The following is a 16,292-nucleotide window of genomic DNA, read 5'->3' as shown; positions in this document are numbered from 1 at the left end:
ATACGTAGCACCAAATCCCTGATCCTTGTCTCAAAGATTAACCATAATCAATAATATATTTAACACTTACTATATATCCACAGACTGTATTTGAGACAAGTGGAATTCTCACAATGTCGATTCTAACAAATTCGAAGGATTTGCTTGAATTTGTGCAATCTCAGAAAATAACCAATTCAAGTTGAATTGTGTCAAAATATTTGATTTTACACCTTTGTATACATGTACCACAACCCCACACTACAAACTTGGGGGAAAACTTCATTCCTTGATCGATGGGACATTTGTTCCTAATCGTGGTTGCCATAGCTATATTTACATCTCTATCTTCAGGTCTAGGCAATTTGTCAAAAATGAAAGTAAATAAAATTAACTGATCAAACAACATGTGAAATGCTGGACCTCCTCATTGAAAACATCCATGGTGACAGTTGGGGATAAAACATGTACACAAGAAGTAGTTATTGGCATTCCCATTGGCACCAATTATGTTCCTCTTCTCGTTGGTCGGCTTTTTATGCAGATTTACCCACCAGTATTAGTAATATAGGAGACCAGTGAAACCACCTCATCTATTTCATATTTAGATATATGCATACAAGTTTAGATGTGACAAAATACATCTCCACAAGACTGTATGATAAGGATGGCGTCAACATTCCGATAGTCAACTTTCCCTGAATGTCGAGCAATGTTCCAGCAGCTCCAACCTTTGGTGGTCCAGCTCTTTTGAGATACATTCAAACATGCTCTTTCTTCAAAATACATTCAAAGAGTGGCATACAACCGTTGTTGATCCGGGTTTCATGTTTTATAGCAGACATGTCGACATTTGTTGTATCAGTGACCAACATTAAGTCTGATGCAATTCCCTGTTTTGTAAAACATGTTCCTAGCTTTTCGCAAGTGAACAAATGACTGACCGTTTTGCGTGTTTCGAAGGTATGCCACCGGTTGGGTTGTATCCACACCTTTTCTCGATCAGCTGGTGTCATCATTATTTCATGATGATTCCCAAACAAATGCTGATCATAGAGTCTGAATCATACAATGGACTTTGCTTTTAGCAGATATTTCTGATGATTATGGAGAATGTTTGTGGCTTTTGTTTACATAGTCAAGACATATGGGTTTCCTCTTTCTATGCTCATGTGTTTGATGTTTGATATAAATAGTTCACTAGGAAATGTACGGATAAGCCCTACCAACATGACAGTCTCAACTTAGATTAGTTGCCTATATGAATTATGTTTTGCTTCAGAGGTAAACTCTAAGGTCAAACTTCTCACCTACATCTGTTACACCTGGAGCCATATTCCTCAAGACTACACACGCTAAGATGGAGCTGGGCTGGTGTACAAAGACCTTCAGGTGCCTCTTCATCTTCTTCAATGTCATATTTGCTGTAAGTTGCTTTTCCTCCTCACCTAAATATAAACTTTTCTGAAACCCTCCTATTTGATACAATTAAAGTCTGTTCAACTAGTTACTCAAGCAAAATTTACAATGTGTTTTTCTTTGTAACCTTGTCAAATAACTACAGCAGGAAACAGCAAACGTTATTATTCAACAGAACCGTTATCATACCTTACTGAATTATATGATGATTACTTTATATATTAATTTCATACTCGTCACGACATGGCTGAAATATTGCCGATGTGACGTAAAGCATTAACTCACTCACTCATTAATTTCATGACGCATTCTAGGCTAAAAGATGGCACTCGCATTAGTTTTGTGACGCATTTCATGCAGACATTCATGTGAACATTAATTTCAGCTCCCCTCCTTGCTGATCCAATTTCGCCAAAAACGTTTCACTTAAGCTTCAGGTACATAAATGATCTGATGTTAATCGGTAATGGTCAAATAGCCTGTGACCTTCCACTGATTTATTCACCTGAGGTCGCCATAAAAGAGACGAGAGAAACAGCCTCGTTTGCTTCATATTTAAATATATGCATACAGATTCAGAGTGACAATAATCTATCCATAAAACTTCAATGTTCCCTTCATGTTGAGCAATATCCTCTAAACTCAAGCCTTTGTTCTCTTCATTTCACAACGTTTGAGGTACAATTCAGATTTATATATTTACAGTGTATGCCTATCAGCAGAGATTTCATATGATTTTGTTTATGTTTGTAATGTATGCAAATATAATCTTTACGTTTGGTTACCATACCGGACAGGGCAGGTAATACGTCTTCACATATAAACTTAATGCTTTTAAAGTCAGCACTATGAGTGAGTGAGTGAGGACACCGTAATACACCAGTATTACTACCTTTACTCGTGAACTTTGTGCTCATAATACAATACAGGCCCGGAGAATCCAGCAAGCTTTGAGTTTGTGACTACGAAGAGCCGAATTCGATTCCCCAAAGCTGTACAATGTGTTGAGTGTGTATTCTGGTATGGTTTTGTGCACTAGTGCTGAAATATCCTCTTACAAGAAGCACATTTGCAACTGAAATGTGATTTATGCATATTTTCTGAATATATTAACCGGGAACGTCTTCTATGTCACAATGATAATGTATTGAGATCTTGAATCTTTACAGATTGTCGGAATAGCCACAATAGGACTTGGCATTTTTCTCAAAGTGAACCCCTTTATTACTTACATCACTCAAATTAAGCTGGATGGAAGTAGTACATTTCTCGCCAACAGCGCCTTGATCATCATTGGCATTGGGGCCCTTGTGGTCTTTGTTGGCTTCTGTGGCTGTGTCGGAGCTGCTGCCAGGAACAAGTATTTGCTAGGAATGGTATGAACAAACAACATTTTACTAACATTTTTCATAACATTTTACTTGTTGCTGTATATAATTATAGAAAAGCGTGGATAATTGTTCACCACTTTACCCAATGACACAATAGCATCCAAGCAACGATACTAGATCACAGAAATATCAGTTACTACAATAGCATCATAGCAAGGACTACAGTTCATGAGGATATGTACTGGCACAATTGCATTTAAACAAAGATAATGGTTTACAGCATTATACATTGACACATTAGTGAACACATTAGCAAGGACTACAGTTCATTATGGTATTTTCTGGCTCAGTTGCATATAAGCAAAGGTAATGCTTTACAGCATTATACATTGACACAAGACTGAAGAGTAGAAACAACCCCTTAGTCACCCCTAATCCTTTCCAATATATTGTATATGATTACTTACCATGACATGTTCGTTCACACAGGCCCCTGATCACATCTGTCCAATTGAATCCCTTATGATGTAATAATACTTAGGTATGAGTGAATGTTATTTTACAATACCGAAACAATATTTAAGCAACAGTTTAAAAACGCTATATGTAACAGACAAACCAGTGTGTGTAATAGCACAAGTAACAGTCCATGCCCCAAGGGTACGTTGAAACTGCGTACCTGACACTGTTTTTTAGCTCTTATGTAATGTTCATGTCGTATAATAGTGTGCTCTTAATTATTCAGTACATCGCCTTGTCCCTGACCATCCCCATCGTAATACTGGTGTTCATCATATCGGCAGCCAAGTACTTTGATCTGGTAGGTCTAACCCACAATGTGTAGGACATATCCTTTCATCATTTTAACACGGTTACCCCGCAAAACAATATAAAGAATGGCATAGTTCTTTTTTTACGGCAAGAATTATAATCTTAGATGCATTTGAAACATTGATCATAGACTTTTGGACTGCCCAGGAGTCGCATCTCACATCACCAATCAAGGGTTGCAGCTCACGGGACCATCCCACACACCCATCAACACTTAGAACACTTTAACAGATTTCTCACTTTCAATATTGTTATACTTGTCTGTTCTCCACCTAGTGTGCAATTGTTTCTGACGTTTGTCTTCTCTTGACTCATGTAATTTTAACCTTTTGCTCAAAGTTTCATATATGCTGTCTTAGTGGGGATGATAGTTCCAGGATTTATTCGGGCATCAACAAAGTCATAGTATCAGAGACATGTAACGTCATTTTCGAGCGCCTTCAGGAAATACGCCCCAAAGGTGTTATCTTCAGACGGGGGAGGATGGTGCTGAGGCTAGTCGTGAACGACTAAATCACAGACATTTCTTTATATTTTATAACCCGTTCATACATATGTTTAATGTTTTCAGAAAAAGGATAGAGACCATTTCAGTAGCACCCTTAAAAACCGTTTGCAGAACAAGTACAGCGAGAATGCTACCGAGTTCACCAAACCTTGGGACTATGTTCAAAAACAGGTAACAGGAAACAGCTTTATGGGCAGAATGTACCTTTAATCAGGAAAACGGTACTCAAACCAATGTGTCCAATGCTACTTTACTTGAATTGAAACGCACCATCGGCAATATTTCAGAAAATTTATGGTTGTCACGCCACTGAATGATGTGGTTTGTCTGTGCAGGAACTGTACATGTAGCTCACTCGAGCAGAACAACGTTATTATCTAAGAAAATAAAGTAATTTCACGGATCTTTTTTATGTTTATTTTAAGATTTGTTAAGACCGTATACAAGATGTTTATATTTGCTTTTCTTTGACATGAATCCCGTCATGTGTTAACTGTAGAGTACTGACTAGTGTTTTATGCACGGGGCAACATGTACATACATACATGGCCATGATATTGTCGAAATCGTAAAACTATGATTATTGCAAAGGTTTTGCCTCTTTTATTTACATAACTATTCATTATCCAACCTCACTTAATAAAGCAGAAAATGTCATTGTTTTGATAGCATGTCCTCCATTATAAAAATGTATGTGCATTTCATATGCATATACAAGTAACAGACTTAAAAAGCCCTCACTCTACCTTTCAGTCTAGGGGTCCAATCTAACACCGAATCCTTATCTTTACAGTTACATTGCTGTGGCGTTTTCGATTACAGAGATTATGATGCGGTGTTTACTGGCAATGATAAGGTGTGTACCGTGATTTCATTGTTTCAAGAAGGTATTGTAAACAATAATTAGTAATGAGTTATAGTTCGATATACAACTCATGCCTCCATTTTGGCTATAAAGTCGTGTCCATGGTGGTATTTGTAAACGTACCATGTTGGTTCATTAAGGCGTGGATTGTCACTTGCAACGAGTGACGTCATCATATGCAACATAACATTCATATTATGATTGTTATAGGTGTCACTGAAAATTACAAGATTGAAATTTGACAAGTGGTCATCACAATGTATATTAACGACCTTAGCCAAATAGAAAATGACCTGATGTTTAATTTACCAAAGGTAAACAGCGATTGAAGACAGTAGAATACTTTTTGCAGATACGTGTTGTCCTGATACTGTGGACGGTGATAATCGCCGCAATTCTGTCAAAAAGTACAAGTGAAATAGAGTTCAACAATAGTCAAATGTTTCCAATAAAGTATTACTTGAAAATAATTATTTTCTTACTGATAATGAGACTCAAAGAACAAAATTGACATCATTGAACAACCCTAACAGGACATATTTAATATAGGTAGCAAAAAATAAAAACATGCAAGATCAATGTGTACCGAAGGACGTCAGTGCACACATAGGGGCACCAACCGCTTAATGTTAAAATGGCAACATTCCCAATAAAGAATGTCTGATGGAGCTGCAATTTGTAAAACATTCAGAGCTATATGGGCTTATTCTGCTTTGTATATGATACCTGCATGCCATGGGCATCGCTACACCCATGTTCGCAACGTATTTATGTATTATGTCATTCCCCGTGCACCAACTTTGTGACGTCATAAAGATGATTATTAGCGCGCCCACAGTAAACTCCGCCAGGGAAGTGAGACGTGTTGTAAATGCACCTTTTTATAATAAAGGCATTGAAAAATAATGAACAATAACAGCGGACTAAATATCATTAAAGCTAGGAAAAATGTAATTTTCGATTAACATGTCAAATTACTATCAAAGATGTATTATCACCTGACTAATGACGCACTAATAATCGCAAAACATGACAACTGATGTATTCTCAAACCAAACAGCCGTCCATACGGTCAAAATATTTGTAAATCATGTTTCAGGGGAAATTGCCAATTAGTTGTTGTGTGTCATCAGCTGATACTGATCTTCACGCAAGTTGGACCAGCAGCAGCAACTTCTGCCCGAATCAGCTGATGTATTCTAAAGTAAGAGAGAGAGAGAGAGAGAGAGAGAGAGAGAGAGAGAGAGAGAGAGAGAGAGAGAGAGAGAGAGATTCTTTTCTAAAATTTCCGAGGATCATAACTCTAGCGTATCTTAAACTATATGGTTCATAAATATTTTATGCAAGATGTGGTGAATGGGTTATCCGTACATCTCGTCCTAATGTTCTGGATATCTTAGTCTCATCTAAATAACCAAAACCTATATAAGCATACACACATACCCTTTTTACTGAACTATTTTTCCAACATGCATACTACATGCATGTGAACATCAGGTACGGCCATGTTTATGTTGATTTTGATACGCATGTGTCTGTGTATCTTACAGGGATGTTACTCACAACTACGTGATTATCTACGCCTCTTTGTGATAAGAGGCTTTGTTGCTGACACCGTTATCGTTGCGTTGGCAGTAAGTATCTTGTTGCGAGTTAAACAGACATTGATTAGGCAGATTATCTTTGAATAATTACATACGGAACACATGAGTGAAATATGACCGAAAATACAAAATAGTTGTCCATATCAATTACAATACCAATATATTTTTTTATAGCCGGTTGTCCGCCACACTATCAAACAGTGAGTGTTTCTTTGTGCCCATATCCGGTTATATCACCGATATGGTACTGACAAACGTGGAAACATAATCAAAACGAACCGGGGTTCGAACCAACGATCATTGCGTGCCCAAGAGAGGCAACTTGGCACAGTTATATAGAAACATGTACACAATGGTACAGTTGTATCCACCCATCAATATGTGCCTTCATCAAAGCGAATGATACACAGATAATGCTGACTATCCCTTAAGAGGAGACGCCGTAATTGTGTTTCTCATGCTGGACACATTTTAGAAACTCTGAAGGAAATTTTATGATAACGATATAAAGTTAAAGATAATTTTACTTCTTTATTTCCCAGATCATCGGAATCATCATTGCCGCATGTTTGTGCAGAAGAAATGCTGAAAAGGAACAGTATTCTACATTATAATATGTGATATGCTACCGATCAGTGTCGAATAAACAAGTGCACATTTGAAATCTCTATCCACTATTACTATGCCGCCTTATGAAGTTATATTGGTAATTAAGTTATAGTGATACATAGAACTGTAATACTGAATCGAACTGTCCACATTAAACTAATAAAGCATACTTTAGAAAGCAATTTGGATTCACTTGAATCTTATTCAGAGATGAGGTAAAATATGATTTAATGACGAGTTCAATGTTACTTCACTTACATTTCGGCTAGAAAATGAAGACATATTTTAAATTAATGAAATATCCATCAATTATATTTTGTGTACTTGGTCATTATTCCTAATTAATTGCCATAAGTTCAAACTGCAATTTCTTTAAAGAACAAAGTTTTAGAAAAGAGTTCAATTAGATAATATTATTATGTAGGAGTCAAATTGAAGAAGGCAGTTTAATAATAACTTGTGTTTTTAATAAAGAATGGATTTTGAGGACATTTATATTTAGGAAGGTTAAGGGGTCTCCACGGAATTATCTTTTAAGTGACCACGGTACAAGGTCAATATATTCAGAGATCATGTCATGAAACCTGGCTACAATTTCTATAAACCATATTATTAAAATAATGAAAGGATAAAGATGGTTATACGCGTGAGCTTGAAAGCATGTATCCTACGTGTTCTTACACCACATCATGTAATATTTTCTGCCAGTTCATCACAGAGTTTAAAGGTCAAGGTCATGAAACTGGAGTGGGTGAGTATTGTTTAACGCCGCTTTTAGCAATATTCCAGCAATATCACGGCGGGGGACCCCAGAAATGGGCTTGCGACTGAACGCTTAAACCACCTGGCTACCCGAACGCCCCTGTATTAAACTAAAAGTGCTAATAACTTTGTTATTGAGGTAAGAAGTTGCATTTGGTTTGTTGGTTTGTTGTTTAACGCCGCACTCAGCAATATTCCAGCTATATGACGGTGGTCTGTAAATAATCGAGTCTGGACCAGACGATCCAGTGATTGATATCATTAGCATCGATCCACGCAATTGGGAGTGATGACATGCATCAACCAAGTCAGCGAGCCTGACCACCCGATCCCGTTAGTCGCCTTTTACGATAAGCATAGTCGCCTTTTACGGCAAGCTTTGGTTGCTGAAGACCTATTCTACCCTGGATCTTCACGGATCGAGTGGCATTTGACTTTCCCTTATAAAGTGATACAAATGTTGTCCGAAATCCGCTTGTAATGTCATTTACCCGTTAATTTTTTTTTATGTTGCTCTTGAGATCGGATCTTCAATATGTTACTGCTTTGTACGGTGGCCCACAGGGGACATGGAGTATGTTTTTCAATATTTTGATATTTCACTTACTGTTATCGTACCCTTTTGTAAATTAACACTATTTTTCATACAAATATGTGATAGATCATGTATAAAGTAGATATTGAATCGCTGAAAAGTGAAGCGAAAATTTCAAAAACTAAAATGAAAATGTCAAAAACAAAACCGAAAAGGTTAACAACTAAAATGATAATGTCAAAAACAAAAACGAAAAGGTCAAAAACAAAAGCGAAAATGCCAAAAACTAAAATGAAAATACAGAAAATTATTTCCACCGCGGTAATAGTTTTCCTTGCTATATTATCATGATAGCCGCCTGTGCGTGACATCAAATTTGAAGGGAAAAATCCGAAATCGTAAAGGATTCCACGAACGATGATTGTTTTAATTATTTCTGAAAACGACGGCAACGGCAAGCGATATAACACATTGATGTGCCATAATAATAACAACACAGTATTGGGATTGATCTGTCATTGCAAGAAGGACAATGTAAAATACCAAGGATGTTTCTAACACGTCTACCCCTAACCTCCCAAATCCTCAGGACGGATGAAACTAGGTACACGGCGACTGTCTGAATGCAGGTTCTGTTTGATTTTGTACCCAAAAACTGTAACCAAAATACTTGTACCCAAGAAAACTATACAAAATATATACGATTATATCTATTTTTTCATGTTTATTGCAAACAATGAGCAGAACATTATGATAAAACATTTCATCAAGTTCATAATATAACTAACTGTACGTGGTCCTTGAGTGAAGTCAGTCCACATTGGCACAACTCAAATTGATTGTTTGATTTTGATAGGAAACTGAAATCTGAAAAAGAGGCCTGATAAATTGGTAAACCCTTTGTTAATTGTAGTGTTTTGATAGGAAAATGATGATAAATTAACTGTTTGACACGAAAGTAATGTGTATCTTTGATACTAATACAAAACATTTCTGGGTTCAAAAGCACAAACCGGTTTGGATACACACTCACAAGGAACTTTAGGTACAAAAATCACATTTCAACTGGATTTCGTTGGAAAATGGGATAAAAATATTTCGCGTCAGTAGAATTCCATATCACATTTCAAAATGACTATTTGTATAGGTAACCAAATGCAGGTAAACGGCTCATGTTTGGTCCTAAAAGTAAAAAAGAAATCTGAAAAAATACGGACACCTCAGAAATGAGGGCTTTAAAAGTTATAATTCTATCTAACTTGAGTCTTTGTACATCACATTGACCGATAGACAAAAAACAATTTCCCGCACTTCACCATGCATGGTTCGTGTTCCTTTAGGGATATCCATGGGCGTCACTGTCACACACCTGAGCATACTGCAACAAACCTGGAAAGTCCTGCCAGACTAATAACTCATTATTTCATTTGTGAGAAACAGTAACAAATACACAAGGTAGGATATTATCCATGTACTTTTCTCCAATAGAACGGAAATGCAAGAATTGTCAATGTCCATGTATTTGCTCTCCTCCTTTCTCAAACGATAACATTCTCTAATAAACATATGGCTAACTCACCAGCTTGAGTGCCACCCTGGTGCTTGAGATTAAACAAACACAAATATCATTACAAGAAACTGTTACAAGAAATTAATGTATCATTTTCATATTACAATATTATTTTAGAATTGTTTTGTTAGGAAACATATAACTAAATACACAAGATTAGTGTCCACATGAGTTGTGTATGTATATGTTAAGGATCTTATCTACTTATTTATTATTTTTGGAATGCTAAAATTAAATAATGAAATCAAATAGTTACTAATTCAAATAATTGATGTTCAGTTTGATATCAGTTTGATCAGTTACACTATGCTGATGCATTGACCAATATTTAGCGTCCATACACACATTCATACTTGATAAAAAAATATAACTAACAATTTTAAAAACTGCGAACAGGTGTACATAATTAAACATTTACAAATCTATCACCAATACGCAACCATTGCAGTCTTTATATTTATGGAATACATTTTCAAATGCTCCGTGGAATCATGTTAGAATCTATAAATATATTGTAAAAAGAAAAATCCTTTAACTATCCAGCATTTAATGTGAAACTAACACTGATATTTGTAGTATTTAATGATATATACATCACGAAATTGCGTATATCTTATGATATTCCGCAAAGCATGAATGTTATTTTGTCACACCCATTTACCCGCACCTGTTGTGGAGGGGGATCATTGCCGATCGACGATATCTACAGACGTATTGCGTGGGACACAATTAATATAGTGAAAACAAAATCATCAGCGTGTACATTGCAGATACCTGAATCAGATCCCTTCATATCAACGTAACATCGAATGGTGATCATTATATATGAACAGAAGTTCGAATGAAAGATACCAAGTAACTTGCATGTGGCATATTGATTCATCGGCTACGGTTTCCGGTGTCACGAAATATATTCGCCCCCAGAATAAAATCTCCCTCCGGCGAATTTATACCGGTACAGTTCCACCCCTCTCGAAATAAAATCTCCCCCCAGAATATTTCCTCCTCCGGTCGTTTTTATAAATACTTGCCATGCAGTTAAATAGTTGAGGGCATTGCCTAAAAGTCGGGCCGGGCCGGGCCAAGACGGGCCAAAGTGTTATTGGCTAATTACTTCATTATCGGCGATCATACCTACATATTATTGATGCAACATACACACATGTCATTACTGAACAATCACCAACCAAAAACGTGCACCATTAATAAGTACTTCGGAGTAAATCGCTTGAAAACCAGAAAGTGGAGCTGTGTGTAAGCGTCGCTGATCTAGGTAACATGTAAAAGATCAATCGTTAAACGAAATAAGATTTGAAACGTATTAAATACTTCAAGCTATCGTGATACAAATTTCCATCTGTCGGCGTAGCGTTTATATTTATAGAAACGTACTATATCTAAGTAAATACCACTTTATAATGTCACTGTTCATCGTATTTAAAGCAGACACGTTGGTTAAAGTAGACCTCTTCTCCCCATACTCTCAACAGTCTCACAAGTGTTCGGTCCGACTTGGCCCGGGCTGTCAAAATCAACTTAAACCTCACAGATATAACATGAAATGGATTCACACCTATAGATTAGTATTTTATTTACCTAAATACATCTTTATAGTGTCTCAGTTCGCGGTATTTAAAGGAAACAAGGTGCTCAAAGTGAAGCATTTTTCCCTCTACATTCTCAACATAATCTCTATCAGAAGTGTTTGGCCTGTGTTGGGTCCGACTTGGCCCGGGCTGTCAAAATCCACTTTAAACACACAGATGTATCATCAACCACGCCGTTCAAGATAATCGAGCACTGTTCGTTGTTGTTTTTTACATGTACACTTTGCTTTGACGATGCCAGTTGATGTTGTTCAATACAGGCTGGCGGTGGGTGTTTTTGAATCTATTCTACATGCTAATCATTTCGGGAAGATGATGCACATTTCTCTATATTTTGGGTTACTTTGCTTATATAAGTTCCGATTATCATTCTTAGTTTCACTTTTTCTATTCTGCTGCGGTGATATACATCCGAATCCAGGACATTTGCATAGTCCAGATTTAAAGATTATACTCTAAACGTACGCAGTCTTAAAGACAAAGTAGATTTAATCAGTGCTGAATTAGATAGTTATGATGTTGTATGTTTAACAGAAACCTGGTTGCTCCATGATATTCTAGCCACTGATATTACACTGATACCATTTTCAAATCGTAGCGTGTTTTAAGGAATATATTTTAGATCTTAAATCAGAGTATAACGGACAGCCTGAGCTGGAGGCGCGCGTGGATATGTTGACAGTGTTTACCTAGTTAGTGTTAAAACCGAATGTTTGCGAGGATTGATATTTCTGAATTCAGTTACAACAGTACCCGTACATGTATTTGTTACATTAAGTCATTTCACTCAAATTTGTTTGGTATGATTATGTCTTATAATTATTTTAGGATGGAAGGTACAGTTACCAAATAAAATATGCTGAAATATCAATTCATTATGACCATATTTCATAATCTATTTTGTAAAGTAACCCTCCTTACATTAAAGATAACTATTTCAAGTATATAGGGGGGAGACTTTATACTGAGAGGGGGCGCGAAATATATCCGCCCGGGGGAAAATCTGTACCGGTATCAAATCTCTAGGGGGAGAATTTGTACGGGGGAGAGTTTATACCGGGACACCGGCTTACGGGAGCATGGAAGATCAAACGGATTAAAAAATATGCCAATTATATCGTGAAAATCACATTGTTATTTCATACTAGTGGTGATTACTGATACTATGTAATGATTTGTGTATATTCTGTTTGTGACAGGCGAAATATTTCAAAATGTACTGTTATTGTTTTGTAACGAAAGATTATAAGGAGACTACCCCTGTCTGTGACATCACATCCGGTGAGCTTTGCACTTACTAAAATATTGCTGTCAGAATTCTCGATCTATATTTTCGTTTTTCTCTCGTCATATTCAACGGAAAATGACAAATAAAACATTCTTCGATTCAGAAGATCGTCAACTTTCGCCAGTGCATATATATGAAGGCAATGCCTTCTCCTTTGCTGAGATTAAAATAGCAGTAAATTGTGCTGAGGTCGGGCGATGCACGCCATGTTTGATTTTCAAACGTCTGCTAGCATCACGACACAAGAAATGTATATGCGTATATCGTAAATATTCAACCAAAACGCTTGAAATTAAGATTGGTGATATTTATAAGTCATTAATTATTTCCTGCAAATGTTATAACATGTCACGTTAGATTAACCCGAATGTTCGTATTTCTGTAACTGACATGATGACCTCGAAAAGTGAGGTTTTTTCTGTTTTCTGTTTTGGATAATACATTTACTGAAATGGTTCAAAATTTACCATCTCGCTGTTATTTAACGATAACAAAACATCGAATTTATACTCACTTAGAATTAAGATATCGGAGATTTGGTTATTGAAATCAATTTGCACAAATTTAAAAATTGAAAAAGATTCCAAACACGAAACGCAGACTACCTTCAATAACGTAATTCAAGTTTTGTGTTCGCTTTGGTCTTAACCTTGGTATGATTGAAAACATCAGGAAATATTTTCATGGTAATGTGTAGTTTTCTATTAGGAGAAAATGTGCAAAATATTTGTTCAATTCGCCGTTTTTTAATGAAGCACCGACTGTTTGTTAGTTTCACACTGAATTCTTTTACACACAGATAACGTATTGTTTCACGCATATTGTTTCACAGTACCTTTGCTACCTGCATGGACCCCAGCAGGATTTACACCATCCCTTTAGTCACTGGCGACCATTGACAAGGTTTAGCCGGAGATTTAAAACCAACAAATATACTACGATTAAAACACTGCCAGATATAAAATTACTTTGATTTATGTTGGCTTACATATCCTCTCGGGGGACAATAATTTTACGCTACTTCTACCCCTTTCGCGGATATTGCAACTAACAATCTCAGTTAATTATCATATACCTCCAATTTATGAAATGTATATCTTAGTACATCAACATTTATTAGTAAATTCTATTTCCTTTAAAAAAACGATGATTAAATGAGCATGTATTTGATTAAAAAGATCCTTTATAGATGACACATTGAAAAAATTATCCCTTGTGACGGAAAAATCAATACAGTCAAGCAGGACATGCCTGACTGTGATTCTATCATCACAAGAGATACAAAATGGAGGATCCTCGCCTTTCAATAAATATTCATTTGTATACCTGCTATGGCCAATACGACATCGTCGTATTATGACTTCCTCAAATCTGGACCGACAACCCAAGTAGGTGTAACTGATATTTGGTTTAATTTCATGTAATTTATTGATGCCTACTTGGGTGTCCCACTTCTTTGGCATCAGATCACGGATGTAAGATCTAATTATAGGTTTATAATCACTATATGGGATGAGAAGTGGTGTCCCAGATTTGGTGAGTGTTGCTTTAGCAGCAGCATCGGCCATTGTGTTACCAATGTTACCAACGTTAACATGGCCTGGCAACCAACAAAAGACGATGTCGTACTGGCCAGTAGCAAGATCATTATGTAGTTCTATTTTTTCACGGAAAAAGTGGATGTTGACAAGATATATTCTTAATTGCCCGAAGACAGGAAAGTGAATCAGAGAGATAATGAACCGTTTATGTTTAGATTTAGTATTTATATATTTGAGAGCAGTTAATATTGCATGTGATTCTGCTGTAAAAATGGAACTGTCATTCGGTAATCTAGATGATATGGTTCTGGGTCCAATGACAGTGGCGCTGGCAACAGCGTCACCATCCTTGGATCCATCTGTAAATATGGATTGGTAAGTATCATAACTGCTCCTTAATGTATTATATTGTTGTTGATAAATTAGTTGATTTGTTTCAGATTTTTTGAATTTGGTTAATGTGAGATATACCTCTGGCCTTATCATTTGCCAAGGAGGTGATGAAAACAGTTGAGAGGGAGCAATATGTTGCAGTTTAATATTTGAAGCAAACATAGCAGACTGGATATTGATTTCGAGCGGTGGAACAAGAGATGATTTTTTATTGTAAATATCTTGGTAAAGAGGATTAAAGACGCAACTAAAAGCTGGATTTCATTGATAAGAATATAATTTAGTGACATATTGTAAAGATAATTTCAGACGGCGTTGTTTAAGAGAAGGTTCATCCGCTTCTACATACAGACTGTGAATTGGAGACGCCCTGAAGGCTCCAAGGCAAAACCTCAGGCCCTGATGATGGGTAGTATCCAGGTTTTTTTAATTACTTTTGCAGGCTCCACCATAGAGGATGGAGCCATAATCGAGTTTTGAACGGATCAATGACCTGTACAAGTGTAAGAGGGTTGTTTGATCCCCTCCCAACTCAGAATTAAAAACTACTTTCAACAAATCGAGTGCCTTCAGGCATTTGGCTTTAAGGTAATTAATATGCGGAAGGAAAGTTAAATGACTATAAAAAATAAGGCCCAATAACTTGGCCTCTTTTACAACTTTGATAGGGTGTTTGATCCCCTCCCAACTTAGAATTAGAAACTACTTTCAACAAATCGAGTGCCTTCAGGCATTTGGCTTTAAGGTAATTAATATGCGGAAGGAAAGTTTAATGACTATCAAAAATAAGGCCAAATAACTTGGCTTCTTTTACAACTTTGATAGGGGTGCCATCTAAAAATAGTTCAGGGTCCTTATGCGGCTTCTATTTTCTGCAGAAATGTATACAGTTAGTTTTTAATTTGGAAAATATAAACCCGTTTTCAAGGGACCATTTATGAATTTTGTTGAGACAGATTTGCAACTGCCTGTCTAATGTATGCATATTTTTTCCACGACAAGAAACGTGAAACTCATCCACGAAAAGTGATCCATCTACTGAATCACTTAAAACCTTTAAAAGACTATTTATTTTTATACTAAGTAAAGTGACAGACAAAACACTGCCTTGTGGGACACCCTGATCCTGATGATAATGATCAGACAGGATAAAACCCACGCGGACCTGAAATTGTCTGTCAGATAAAAGCTTGATATAAATTCTGGCAAACGGCCTCTCAATCCAAAATCATGTAAATCCTTTAAAATCACGTTTTCCACGTTGTGTCATACGCTTTTTTCTAAATCGAAAAAGACACTTTTGCTGGTTATTAATGATTGCATTTTTCACAAATGATTCTAACTGTACTAAATGGTCAACGGTACTTTGATTCTTTTGAAAGCCGCACTGAATATTTGTAATTAAATTATTTGATTCAAAGTACCATGTAAATCTGTTGCTGACCATGCG

General features: G+C 36.4%; 1 protein-coding gene across 1 annotated transcript; it reads left to right on the top strand.

Annotated features, from left to right (window-relative positions):
- Window positions 1–1,204: 1,204 nt before the first annotated feature.
- Window positions 1,205–7,270, top strand: LOC125374905 (CD82 antigen-like). Its single transcript, XM_048386654.1, has 8 exons — window positions 1,205–1,405; window positions 2,568–2,774; window positions 3,475–3,549; window positions 4,132–4,239; window positions 4,862–4,924; window positions 6,033–6,137; window positions 6,484–6,567; window positions 7,080–7,270. The coding sequence occupies exons 1-8, from the start codon at window positions 1,340–1,342 to the stop codon at window positions 7,149–7,151; spliced, it is 780 nt and encodes a 259-aa protein (XP_048242611.1). The 5' UTR covers window positions 1,205–1,339; the 3' UTR covers window positions 7,152–7,270.
- Window positions 7,271–16,292: the final 9,022 nt, after the last annotated feature.

The sequence above is a fragment of the Haliotis rufescens genome, unplaced genomic scaffold, assembly GCF_023055435.1.
Source record: "Haliotis rufescens isolate VD_foot unplaced genomic scaffold, xgHalRufe1.0.p SCAF_6, whole genome shotgun sequence".
NCBI lineage: Eukaryota > Metazoa > Mollusca > Gastropoda > Lepetellida > Haliotidae > Haliotis > Haliotis rufescens.
Note: the sequence above shows the minus strand (reverse complement) of the source record. Positions and strands in the feature narration are given on the sequence as shown.